Source organism: Fundulus heteroclitus, chromosome 11, assembly GCF_011125445.2.
Source record: "Fundulus heteroclitus isolate FHET01 chromosome 11, MU-UCD_Fhet_4.1, whole genome shotgun sequence".
Taxonomy (NCBI): domain Eukaryota; kingdom Metazoa; phylum Chordata; class Actinopteri; order Cyprinodontiformes; family Fundulidae; genus Fundulus; species Fundulus heteroclitus.
Genome location: NC_046371.1, coordinates 23904277 through 23918359, shown reverse-complemented (window position 1 = coordinate 23918359; position 14083 = coordinate 23904277). Strand labels below are relative to the sequence as shown.

General features: G+C 42.0%; 1 protein-coding gene across 2 annotated transcripts in view; it reads right to left on the bottom strand.

Annotated features, from left to right (window-relative positions):
- Positions 1-2384: 2384 nt before the first annotated feature.
- The window catches only part of LOC105919908 (serine/threonine-protein kinase PAK 3), a 44041-nt gene continuing 32342 nt past the window's right edge, over positions 2385-14083 (bottom strand). For both annotated transcript variants that reach the window (XM_012855362.3, XM_012855363.3), the window contains 10 exons: positions 12769-12924; positions 12512-12686; positions 11191-11254; positions 9426-9474; positions 9236-9348; positions 8379-8496; positions 8170-8269; positions 7824-8020; positions 5730-5867; positions 2385-5280 (listed from right to left, as the gene is read on the bottom strand). In XM_012855362.3, the coding sequence (XP_012710816.2) occupies positions 5191-5280; positions 5730-5867; positions 7824-8020; positions 8170-8269; positions 8379-8496; positions 9236-9348; positions 9426-9474; positions 11191-11254; positions 12512-12686; positions 12769-12924 (1200 nt within the window). In that variant the 3' untranslated portion in view covers positions 2385-5190. The remainder of the gene's footprint in view (positions 5281-5729; positions 5868-7823; positions 8021-8169; positions 8270-8378; positions 8497-9235; positions 9349-9425; positions 9475-11190; positions 11255-12511; positions 12687-12768; positions 12925-14083) is intronic.

Sequence of the window (14083 nt, the reverse complement as noted above, 5' to 3'; positions counted from 1 at the left end):
CAGTTAAAAATAGTTTATCCAAAACCTCAATTTCCTCCCCCCCCCCTGACTCTTGCTTGTCCTTCTTTATTTTATTTTTTTTTGTCAGAAGACGGGGGAAAAGTCTGCCGAGGTACCCTGGATAGATCAGCAGTTTTACAAAGCTAGACAGTAATAAGAGTAATAATAATAATAAAGATAATAATTTAAAAAGTAACATTTTTTGTCTTTGTTCCATTCTCTTGATACACATTAATAGAGGATTTTTTTTTCACACCACGTGTACAGGTTTACACATTCAGAAGATAGGAATGTACAGGAGCAACCACAGAAAAAAGTGGGAGGAGGAGGAGGATGTGGGGGGGGGAGGTGTGTGTGTGGGTGGGCACGTCAGTGGTGGCTCCTGTCCTGAAGTTCACCTTTTGTGCTCATAGTTCAGACCCGTACGAGGGTTTGGAAGGCCAGAAATGTCCCAGGGCCGGGGGGAAGCCACCAACCACACGCAGTGACCCCGCGGAGGACGGCCGTGCTTGGGCTGGACAGACTGCGTGGGCCTTGCCTGCACAGCGGCTTGCAACTCGGATGAAGGAGCATCCTGTACGGAGCCGGAGTAATAAAAATAAAAATAAAAAAAATAAAAAAGAGGAGAGGTTGATCCGGGAGTGCAGAGAGACGGAGCGTGGGTTGGATTTTCTCTTTTCTTATGTTTCCATGGTGCAGAACATCTATCGGTACCGTACGAGTAGCCTGAATATTATCAGTTTAAGTTACACAGTTCTGAAAAAAAGGACCGGGGGGGTAGGGTGGGGGGGGGAAGAAAAAAGAGAGGGTGCCTGTCATATTTACATACATACATATCCTAACAATCCCAACCTATGTGTTTCAGGAGATATCGGTTTAACTGTTTGTGTTGCATGCACGGAATCTGCTGCATCCTCAGGTCTGACGCCACTCCTCTGCCCCGCGGAGGTACCATGTTACCGAGCAGCTACCCTGCACCTCAAAAGGTAAGGTGGAAAAACAAGGAGTGAGGCATCTTTTAGTGCGGATTGAGGTAGCCACCCCCCACCAGCATCATCATCATAATCACACAAACGGACCCAGTCACACGGGGGAAGCTACAATGCTGGTAAGAAAAAGTACATTCACTCATCATAGGCATGAACGTCGTTAATTTTGGCCGTTTATTCCCCCACAATCCTCCCGTAGCGGCTCAACAACCTTCTGACGCGTTTCTGGCTGGGTTCTTGACTTCATGTACGTTTTAATAGGGTCGATGTCAGGACAGTTCCGGAAAGATGACGTTACCCTGCTTTATCTATTTGAAAACCAGTTTTGATGTGTATGTGGGACACCTAGCATTGCCCTTTCCTAACCTGACGCCGCCAGATAGATTTGCTCCGCATATCCATCTGGAAACCTTCCGTTGAAGTAATTTTGGGAAGGGGCGAAAATACTGGTTAACTGATTGGCCTATGTTGGTGATAGACAGGCCAAATAAACCAATCAGATCAACGAAGCATATGACGTACTCGTCAACATGCTTCGCCGTCGCTCTGTTACGAGCGACGACGAAAACACAACCACAAGCCAAGCTACTCTTGCTGCTGCAAGTAAAGGCTCGTTAGCTCAGCAAAGAAATACTCTGTATTTCCGATAAAACTTGCTCGATAGGCGCGCTAACGCTAGTTTCATCGGCTGAAACCGCCATGTTCTTTAGACTGAACTGACGCGCTTCCCATTGCGTCACACCTCAACCCGCCTCAAAGCCAACGCTGATTGGACGTTCGTTTGGTGAACGGCTCCAAATTTTCTTTAACGGAGAGTAGCCAGACTGATCTGCGAGTGAAACCTTGAAAGCTCGCGAGATCTGGATGGTCTCACGAGGCTAGCCCTTTCCACCATCTGAGCCAAATTAAAGCCCTCAAACAAAACCATGAAGAGGATTTTCAAAAACACCCCAGGAACCAACGAGGCTCAAGTCTATCACAAACAAAAGGATGCTGGACCACCGGTGTCACTGTCCCCTGTAAGCCAGTTTTACGTGAACATGGGACGGGAGGCTGCTGAAATTTCCGGCTGCCTACGTGGAAAAATAAAATAAAAAAAATCACTTTTTAAGAAGCGTTTGGAGGCCAAACAAGAAAAAAAGAGTGACGTATTTGGCCACCATGACAAGCGCTACGTCTGGAGGGATCAAGGTGAAACTTTTAAGCCGAAAAAACAGTTCCAACCTGTCAAGCACGGCGGTGGCGGCGTCGCGCTGTGGGTAGGTTTTGTTCCCTGGCGCGTCGCACAACAAGTGGAAGGAATGACGAAGGCAGTTCGCCTCTAACTTGATGATGATCTGAAACAGCGTATGCGTCAGGAAAGCAACTAATTGAAATGAAGTCCCATCAATTCTGCCATGAAAAGCGGTGAAACATCCAGCTAGAATCACGGAAAAAAAAGTTGTCGGTGGCTCCAAAAGGTCTGTGGTGTCTACGCAACTTGCTTCGGGAGGACATTAATCCAAACATTAGTGGAGACGTATGCATATATTTAAGCCTATAGGACTAATTTTGATTAGAAATTTTTAAGCTTTTGCAATCAATTATTTTTTTTCTTTTCGTATGATCACACACCCTGAAATAATGAGCAGTTTAAATGCTTGTATCAAAGCCTAAAAAAAACAAAAACATCCACGTCGAGGATGAGCGTATGTGAGCTTCTCGTGGCGCTGCGCGTCAGGGGGAACGCCTGATGAAGCAAGTAAATACAAACACTGATGTAGCAGTGGAATGAGTTTAAACTCTAATCCAGGCATGAAAGGAATGTTAAGAGTGAAACGACGGGGGGGCTGGGTACAATCAAAAGAACGCCACTCCTTAGTTCGCTCTGACACACATTTAAGAAACGACAAAATGTAACGACCTTATGAGAAATAAATCAAAATATAAGACACATTCGAAAGACGAAAACACTACAGCTTGGACGAGCAGCGTCTTAGACAGCAACAGCCTCTATCTCCAACACTGAGATGGAAAAAAATAAATCAACAAGATTGCAAATGAGAAGACGTCATTCTACCATTTGTAAATCAGACATATTTCTGATGTATTTCATTTTCTGTTCAAGGACACGGGGGAAGCCTGGGGCACTGTGTGGCAACTCGCCGAATCTGAATACATTTATTACCCTCTGGACTGAATTCAGGATTACCAGCTTGCTATTTCCATCCCTTTTCTCCTAATTTATGCAAGCCATTTCAGATCTTTGGAGTGCTTTGCAAAAAAGAAAAGGAAAAAGACACACCTAGTGAGCTTTTTTGTGTGCTTTTTGTCATGTTACAACCACAAACTGAGGTATTTTTATGGGATTTCATGTGCAGAGCATGATTGGGAAGTTGATGGAAAGCAAAAGCTTTACAAATGGAAATCTGAAAGGTGTGGCGTGCATTTATAATCAGCCCCTTTACTCTGATGTACCTAAATAAAATGTAGGGCAAGCAATCGTTTTTTTTAAAAAAAAAAAACCCTAATAAGTGAATAGAGTCCTCCTATTAAGATATCAAACCACCCTAAACTGATAGGCAAGAGGGGCATTAATTAGAAATTAACCTTAGAGGTAACTCTGGAGGAGCTGCAAATATCAAAAGCTCAGCGGGGAAGTGTGCTGACAGGACAGTTGTTGGTAATGCAGTCAGAAATCTGGCCTTTATGAAAGAATGAAAAAAAAAGAGAAAACAATAAGAAGTCCATTTAAAGTTTACTCCAAGCCATGTAATGGTAACAGAAACCATGTAGAAGAAGGTGCTCTAGACAGATGTGTCAAAAATGACTCTGAGGCTGAAAAAAAACAACTTGATCATCACGATGACCACATCATCGTATGTGAAGCAGATGGGTGACTGCATCATGCTACGGGGATGCTTTCCCCATAGCATGATCGGGGAGAGGGAAGTTACTGTTGATGGGCGGGTGGATGGAGTTAAAAACAATGCGATCTTGAAAGGCTAAATCAAAAGAAAGCCACACTTTCACTCGCCAACCATCAACCATTTCCTTCAACTTCATAGTTCATCGCCAAATTAAGTCCAAATAAAATACATGGATCTGGTATTTGTAACATGACAAAATGTGGCAAAGTTCAAGGCTTTTGCATACCACTGTATGGAAGATGGCAACACATACCTAAACAGGAAAAAAAAAAAATCACCAACGCTTGTGTAATCTTCCTTGAAATAACAATTTGTATGAGGATGCTTCAAAAACGATGTCCTATAAACGACGAAGACTTTACATATTCAAGCAATAATTGGAAATCAGCCAATTGCATTTATGCCCAGTGATTTTAAGACAGCATTTTTGAATTAAAGAAGAGATTTTGCTCCAATCATATCAAAGAACTGCCGACATGGATTGTTGCAGGGTATTTAAAGCTGGCATAAGTGAATGAAAAATGAAGAAATTACTCCTGAATTTATATCCCTCCCTCCCCCGTCCGGTAGTTGCATCCCTACACTCATTCACACACACACACACACACACACACGTCTACACATTAAAACACAGCAGAGTTACGCCACGTCTAGAGGAGGCAATATGCAGAGGGTTAGCGGTGTTTCTTCACAGAACCATGGTCATGCAGGCTGACGTCGGGTCCAGAGGTCCTCCTTCACATCGGCTGTTCGGCACGGATGTGGCCTGATTGTGCTCCCTGACGAGAGGGAAGGAAACCAATCCTGATCCAGGACAGGGAAGAATTCGTTGTCTATCGGTTTCACTGCTGCACCCTTCCCTTTTTCAGTTTTATCCAAACTAATTTTTTTGTCTTTGCTGTTTAGGGAGATTCATCCCAAAACAAGACATGACGTGAACAGAAGTGCACGGTTTTGTTTACACACACACACACGCACACACACACACACACACACGTGTCTGACATACTTGTGATAGACTGCTCTACATGTACAGTGCTGGAGAAGTAAACAAGGAGGCAAGGTCTGTTTTCAGCAGTGTGGCCGAGAGGCTGCAAAACCAGATGTCCGTCCCGGAAACGAGGCTCTGAGGACGAGTGGTGGCGGCGGTGGCGGCTGGGGAGGGTCTCATGCCCTTGTGCTGTCACTGTCAGTCACACAAACCCACCCCGTTCACCCAACCCCCTGCTGTCATGAAGCAACGCATCACCGGCAGCGCTCCGGCCTCGGGCTTGGACGGGGAGCCCCACCCCTCAGCGACTGCTGTTCTTTATGGCTTCCTTAGCAGCTACAATCAGAGGCGTCAGGCTGGAGAGGGGCTTCGCCAGCTTCAGGAAGGAATGCTGCAGACACAAGGGAGCAGATCAGTGCATGGACAGAACAGACTCACTAAGCCTGTCTCGAAGATTGTGGGAATCGGGGGACGTTGTGAGGAGGAGAAGAATGGTTGTACACGCGAAATCAATACGTTATTCAACTTTAAAGCCAATCAGGACCACTTTCTTCAAAATTAAGCAACTCAGTGTTTGCTATCACAACAGATCGTTCCTTCCAAACTCGTTAAATCTATTTTACACACTTGGAGGATAAATCTTTCAGTTTGAAGTGTTTGTGTACAGTGGCTCTGAAAAGTGCACACACCCTTGTATATGTAGTATTTTATGATATATATATATATATATATATATATATATATATATATATATATATATATATATACACACACACATTGGTTTCAGGGAGTTTATTTTGAGCGACAGCATAGGTATAGAGTATTTAGTGGGATGTTTACCTGCAGCAGCTCCTTGGCGGAGCCTCTGCGGTCCACATCCATCTCCAGGCAGCGGTTGAGGAAGTCTCTGAACACCGAAGAGAGCCTTTCTGGGTTCTGCAGCTCTGGAGTACCATTGGTTGCTATCAGGTAGAGTGCCTGTGGTCCGACATGATGACGGTTTTAAAATTCAAAACCCAACATTTTAACAACATTAACTCAATAAGTTTTTTTTTTTTTAAACTTTACTTGCTTTTTTTCTACGTTTTATTTAATGCCTTACAAAAGATTTACCCACCAGCTATAGATAAAGGTAAATAAATATGACAGACGTTGCCTTAAATGAAAGCATATCAAGCATTAAAGCTTTTAACTTATTTCTACTGACCCCTCTTTACATCTTCCTGTGTTTCCATCAATAAATACCCTATGGACTTTATCAAAAACAGCTTGGGACTTTGATCATAGAGTTTTAAATTACATTTTTAAGCAAGAGGGATTATTTTTTCACTGTCTGAAAAGTTTCACGTTTAGTTGATCGATGTTGTACTGTATGGGCTGTAGCCCGAGATGAATTCCCCCTGCGGGACTGTAAATTATACCTCGGCTTTTTCCTCTAGAAGTTTTTTTCCCATTTCATCACATTGCAACACCAAACATCAGACTATTTTATTGGGCCTTTATGTGATAGGCCAACACAAAGTAGGGCAAAACTGTGGTTTTCTGAAGTTTCTTTAACTGGAAAGCAGAAAAGTCTGGTGTGCATTTATATTGAACAACCTTGAATCCTCACCTGTACGTTAAGGTTTGTTGACCTCTAACAGATTATCTTCCAGGATTGCACTCTAATTAGCTCCATCCTACTTTCAAAGAAAGCTTTCCCAGAGCATGATGCGGCACCCTCCATGTTTAGCCATTGTGCAGTGTTAGCTTTCTTCTATGGACAGTGTTTTGCATTAAGGTTAAAAAGCTAGATTTTGTTCTCCTCTGATCAGAACACCGTTTGCGGTCTCCCTGACATGGCTTGTCGCAAACGGCGACTAGAACTAAATAAATATTATCCTTAGCAAAAAAGTAGTATACTTGAAGTAAATTTTATTAAGTATAATTAAGTATAAGTACAAGCTTAAATCTCAGTATTAATATACTTAGTCTTAGAGTCCTGTTTATACTTTTCAGTATAAGCCAAGTATACTTCACTATTGGTAAGTATATGAAATATAGTTTATAAAAAGTAAACTTCAAGTACACTGCCTCATTTTAAGTATGAAATTAGTATATTTGTAATACACTTGAATAAACTACTTTTTGCAAAGGGTAAGTATACCATATTTTTTGGACCATAAGGCGCAACAAATATTTTTTCCCAAATGTGTAATATCACTCTGTCCCTCCCCCGTACACGTCTTTCTCCGGAGAGGGAGAGCTATCCGCTCTGTCGGGAGAACAGAGTAGTTGTACGACACTGCCCTGTTTCTAACATAAGGCCAAAATAAACAGACCTTTCATATTGAATTAACTTTGTTTATTGTTGGTAGCACGTACTCCGGGCGCGGGCTGCCTTACATGAATGCACTTCTAGTTTCGACATTACAGTCAGGCAGTCTTGTAGACAGCTCAGGGGTCCAATCAGGTAGTGACACAGTGTACCGTAATGCTCCGAATATCTATTGAGCGGAGCGGCTTTGTTGCTAACCAAAGTCGTACTTACACATTTAAACAGCTTTTTGAGCGCATTGTACCACAAAATATCAGTCAGTAAGAACGTTCATATATAAGGCTCACCAGATTATAAGGCGCACCATCTATTTTTGAGAAAATTTAAGGATTTTATGCACGCCTTACAGTTAAAAAAATATGGTAATTGTTTTTCCTCTTTACAATAATCCAAACCTTTGCGTTGGATGTAACACAAAATAGACCAGAGTTTAGTGTTGGAATGTGACAAAATGTGAAGAAGGGGGACATGCATATTTTTGCAAGGCATTGTATTTCTGTGGAATCAATAAAGGAGTCTATGTCAGGGTCAGTTTGCAGCTACCTGTCTCATCATGAAAAACAAACTCTTTCCTAGACTCTCCTTTAATACCCAATATGCATTGCAGCTGTGTTTACCCTGAGTGGATTCTCGTTCAGATAAGGTGGTTCCCCCTCCACCATCTCTATTGCCATGATTCCCAGAGACCAGATATCAACTTTTGGCCCGTAAGCCTTCCGAGTCACCACTTCTGGGGCCATCCAGTACGGCGTTCCCACCATCGTGCTGCGTTTGTTCTGCTCGGGAGTGATCTGGGCGCAGAAGCCAAAGTCGGCTGCGGAGGAAGGAAAGGGAAAGTCGTTAAGCTGTTCACATTAACATACATATTCAACAAGGTTTGACCGTGTGTCCATTGGTTTTTCTTCTCGTATAAATGGCTTATTTCACTACCACACTAAAGCCAAACCTTTAAACGTGACTTACTGAGCTTCACAGATCCATCCATCCCCAAGAGGATGTTGTCACTTTTTATATCTCTATGGATAACCTGGTTGGAGTGTAGAAAGTCCAACGCTTGAAGACACTAGGAGGACAAAAGTAGAGGCACACATGATTGATTGATTTCTAAAAGCACAAGAAGTGTCCTCCTCCTGGCTATCATTGGACGCTACTGTGAATGTCCAAACTCCTACCTCTCTGCAGACTGCAGCAATCTGGCCCTCATCCATGCAGGTCTCAGTCACAACATCTGTCAGTGAGCCTCCAGCCAAATACTCCATCACAACCCACAGCTCATCCCCCACCAGGTAGCTAAAGTGTGCAGACAACAGTGAAAGGGTGAATCCTGGCTTGTGGCAAGAGCATACGCGTGATAAATCGCTCAACAGTTTGAGAAATGACTGGCTGCAGAATGGAGGCTGAAAACAATGCTTGGATTAACACGCTGAAGATGTGACCCCGGCAGAAAAGGCTGACTGCCTTCAACTAGACCTAAGAGAAGCAGTAGCAGTAGAAAAGGAACAGATTCAAACAGTTGCGACATTGCTGTTGCTTTGAAACACTAGGTGGCAGTATTTCATCTCAATCTGAGTTCAACCCAGCAGGATAAAAAGGGGAAAAAAGAAGGATATCTGCAGAAGCAGAATAAAATGATATAAAAAGGAGGTTTGGACAATCCCTCAATGTCACTACAGTAAAAGCTGGATTAGGTTGAATTAATTAAAGGGAGAACTTATTTATGCTCCATCTTGCATTAATACTATCTGAAAACCGCTGTGCAATGTTTAGGTTGCATAAATGCCTGTGTTTTATTATCTTGAAATTCTTTAAAAAAGCCCCACTGATTGCTCTTTTTTTTTCTTCTTCTACATCTTTTGATTCTGGATAATGTCAGGATCACAGAGGATGTCAGAACTGTAACGTTATATTATTTGGGGAACAAGCATTTACTGTTGCCTTGACACCAACGAAGCATTCACACGCCTAAAAATGCAGCTGCTAAAAGTATTTTCGAAATGGGGCTCAGGATTTAAAAAAAAAAACAACTCACCTGTCCAGGTAGTTGACTATGTTGGAGTTTTTGTTTTCCCTCATCACCAAGATCTCGTTGATGATCAGCTCCTTCTTGGGTTGTTGCTGCAGGTTCATCTGTTTGATGGCCACCTGAGACCACGGATATTTATAGCTTAGCAAAGCTACAGCTTAACACGAGAAGCACAAAGGGCCACATTTTACTTTACCTCTTGACCGGTCGCTATGTCGATGGCAGTGTAGACAGTGCCAGATGCTCTGATGAAACAAAAACACCACAATTACAAGAGAAATATGCAGCACTTGAGTTTAAGTCAGTATCACGTAACAAAACCAAAAAAATTTTAAAGTTAGACTTTCACTAAAGCCTAACAATTACTGTCAACTAGGAGATGTATTCAATTACTACACTCGACAGAGAGAATGACCAGCTGAATATTTTGGGTTATTTAGCTGCACAGCTAGTTATAACTTGAACGAAAGAGTGAAGAAAATGTATTTGAAAACTATGGATTACAACATTAAGGCCATTTAGGAAAAAAGACAAGCTTTTATGGACAGAAAAATACCTTTTCCGGTATTTAAATATAATACTCCAAAACCCTGAACTTTTTTACCACAAACTTATGTGTATGTGAAAAGACCAACTTAAAGGTCTACATTATTGTGGAGTGGAAGGAAAATGCCTTTAAGGTTTTACTTTGAGCAATGAAAAATTGGAAAATAAAAGGCGTGGAGTGCATTTGTATTAAGCCCCCCTGCGTCAATAGTTTATAGACTCGTCTTCTGCTGAGAGGCTTTTGAGGAACAGTATGTCTGAAGCAGCGTTGCATATCTGGAGACTGACATTGTTATCCATGTTTCTTTAGCGAGATCGGTCCGGTTAGAAGAAGTCTTGCCACAGATTCTGGTTCGGATTAATGTCTGGACTCTGACAAGGCCGCTCTGATACATGAATAACGCTTTGTTCCTTTTGTTCTGCTGGAAGGCGAACTTCTGGCCCAAAGTCTTCCACCAGCGTAACATTGTATTATTGTTTTATAACTTATTACTGCTTCAACCAAGTTCATCTCTGGCCTGACTGCTGTACTCCTTGGCGTACACGATGTTGTTTCTAACAAACTCCTGAGGCCTCAGCAGAACAGCCTTGTTTTACCCTGGGATTAAACTACACAGCTTAACTATGTCTGCTAATAAAGAGAGAGTAGGGAATCAAACTTTCCATTTGATTTTACTGAGGAGTATCAGAGTTAAAGGGGCTTAAACAGATGCATCCCACACACAGGGTATTTTTCTGGGTAAAAAAAAACAAAAAAAACAATTGAAAACCAAGTATCCTTTCCATTTACCTCATAATTAACACTAATTTGCCTAAAAAAAAAATCATATTGCCACAGAACAAATTGAAGTTTGCGTTTGCAATGTGACAAAATGTGAAAGTTAAAGGGGTATGAATCAAGTTCATTCCCCACAGTCAGCCTGTATTTGACTCCCAGGGTATTAAAAGCCTTCCACTGTGAATTCCCGCCGCTGGTTCTTCCTCTTTCTCCCCAGCTACTAACACAAGCTATGAATAATGGAGAAGGGTTCCTGGTGGTAATAAATTCAAGATAAGCCAGCAGAGAGTAAATAGACAACCATCCACTGTTCAGCTATCCTCTTGATCAAATATGGAAATGCAAAGCACGGGGCAAAGATTACAATCATTGCATGTTTTATTTCCTTTTCAGAGGAGTCCTGTACAGAGGAAATGGTCAAATAAAAGCTTTTAAAGATGTAGAGAAAAGTGGAGACAGGCAGCTGGTTGAGCTAATCCGGGTTTCAGTTTTCATTTCCTGTCCGCTAACTTTTTGTGCTCAGTTATTCAACCCTAACTCTCTCTTTTTGTTCTGTTAAAAAAAGCCCCGTTCCCCTGCAGAGACTGACCCTTCCACAAATGTCTCATTTTGTTTTGTTGGTCGTGAAGAGACTTACCCTTGTCCTATTTTCTCGAAGCGCGTGTACTTCTTTTTGGGGTCCCCCACGCTGACAATACTCCCTGAGTCAGAGAGAACACATACATAATCTGTGTCCGTGCTGCATTTTCCTTTCAGTGCACAGATTTGATCCCCCCACAATGACCGGCGATTCACACGGACGTTATATCACTGAGAGAAGAGTGATCTACAAAGGGCGACTCCTTGTCTGTTCTGCATAAGCACATTGATTAAATTGAGTTTATGGCCTGGATTTACTTTATAGTGCATTTCTAGTCATGCCGACTAGACTGAACAATAAAACCACATTCACAAACGCCCACACATCCGCACATCGATACGCAGATCGGAAGGCAACTTGGGGGTTTGTGCCTTGTGCAGGGGCACAGGGCACAAGATGTGGACTCAAACCCACAAACTAGATTGGGAGACAGGTACCCTAGCCACAGATTAGGTATTTGTGAGCACAATCACCGGCAATTATGAGAGGTTGTGCTCAAGTCAGGTAATTGGCACGCTGCTCTCAACATACTGACTAAAAGGACTGCACAAAAACACAAGCTGACGCAGATTCTCACCAGGACATTGGGTTATGTTATCAGCTGATGTACAGTCCGGATCACAAGTTTAGATTTTCCCATCATGGGAAAGAATCTGATATAAGTTTCAGATGCATTTCAGGCACCATTCCTTTTTTTTTTTTTTGTAGGCTTGAATAACGATTAAACAAGCAGCTTTAAGGCTTAAAAAAATGGATTTGGTGCAAAAGTCTGGATTTATTGAGCAATTTTGACTCTATAAACAGGGGCAAATTAAACATACGGACTCAAATATCCACGCGAGCCACACACCATCCAATTCTATTTTGGATAATGTCTCTTAGCAAGCTGCAGAGAAAACCAGAAAGTAGAGGGCATGGTGGTAGTGCTCATTTTAGCTGAATAGTTTCCTGGTAGCGACCCGGCTTTTAAGGACAGTTCACAAATCTTTAATAGAGTTGAGTTAGGGGCCATTCCAGAAATTTTATGCTAGCACGGTTATCTGTTCAAAAAACAGTTTTTATGTGCGTTTGATGTTCCCTTTACAGTCACGCACATGATAAGTGTTTGTAAAAGTCTTACTATATAACTGTAAGAAGATTATATTTCCTTATTTCATATTTTTGGATCAATACCATCAATCACACTACACACTCATTATTTCTAAACGTTTTCACGGATACTATGAAAAACAAAAATTTGCCTACCAATGCATGGGGCAATAATCCATCAGGTTTTAATAGCTAAGTAGTAGAAACATGCAGCTCTTTAAAGACATACTGAGTCTTTCCAGAATCTCCTCGTCTGTCATTTTGGACTTCTTCCTTTGCCGGTCGGTGTGGCGGTACATCGTGTTGGAGGTATTCTCAGGCTGAACCTGCGACTCTGGTGGAGTCGACTCTTCTTTGACGGGGCTCGGGGGCTTTGGTGGGTCCATGACAGAGCGCGTGTAGATCTGCATTCGAAGAGTCCAAATGTAGATAGGAACGACAACAGCGGCCGAACGATCTCGAACAACCGGTGCCTTGTGAACTTACAGATTTGGTGTGCTCAGGTCGAGGGGCGATGACCGGGGGCAGCTCGTCATCGTCGTCCTCTTCTTCCTCTTCTTCCTCCTCTTCCTCCTCCTCCTCATCCTCCTCCTCCGAAACAGGCGGCGCGATCGGGGGTTCTGTCGTTGATGTTTTGGCACCCTGGATGGGAAGAGATGTAAGTCAGGAGAAATGAATGAAACACTGTGTTGAGCTGTTACCACTGGGGATTACACAGCCTGCATACTCCAAACCATCCATGTTCCCAGTTCAAGATCTAAGGTTTTCTTGAGAGAAATGCAAATAGGGATATTTTTGGTATCCACATTACAGACCTGAATTACTTCAATAAACAAATCATCATTAGAGATGCACTGAGAAATTGATTGGCAGCCGTTATTGACCAATTTTCCAGCTCCTTGCAGTGAGCGCACCCTATTAAACACTAACATTTCTCCATATCTAGTATCAGTCAGGTTTTTTTTATTTTTTTAGTCAGAGGAAGGAAAATCTTGTAAATAGTCATTTAAAGGGAAAGTATGTTTTAAATAACTTGTATGCCACTCATTCGGGCTGCCAGAGCGATAACAGGAAGGCTGAACGGAGTTTACCAAAGGTGTTTTTTTTGTTTTTGACCATTGAACCTCTATGATTTCCAAATTAACGTAACCTTTTCTATAAGGTTCTCAAACTGTTCCCAACAAGCACAACTTTGATGTCCCAAGAACTAACGCATTTTAAAACAATAAAAGACAGAGGTTTTCATCTATTGGCACCACATCATTGGATTAACAACGCAGATTAGGTATTTGTGTCATTTTTACTCAAAAGTTAAAATGTCTAAATTTTCAAGTTGTGAAATTAAACGGGTCCCCTGAAGTTGAAATTCAAAATGCTAAAACTGACATCAGCTCCACCCTCGTTATCCAATATGGCCGCCTTTCCTATAAGACTTGATGATAGCCAACGTAAAAATATGTTTTTCTGCACTTTCATCAGTTTGGACCTCATCACATAGTTAATACATGATACTCATTTAGTTAACATGTAGCTACAGAGTTTGAAATTTTAGGATCTATTGTCATTAGCTTCTATTGCTAATGCAGTTGCTAACAGCAGTTAGCCTGGTCACCGTGCCTATCAGTTAGTAAACTCCAGAGGTTTTTGAGCTTGGAACTGGAACAAGGTAGAACTGGGGTTGTTATTTCTATTTTAAGGTTCAACTGCAGACTTCAAGGTTAAATGGGACACTGCACAAGTGTTTGTTCAGCAGTCAGAGTTTTTCTCACCACACCGTATTTTAAGAAGTTTCTAATGATGC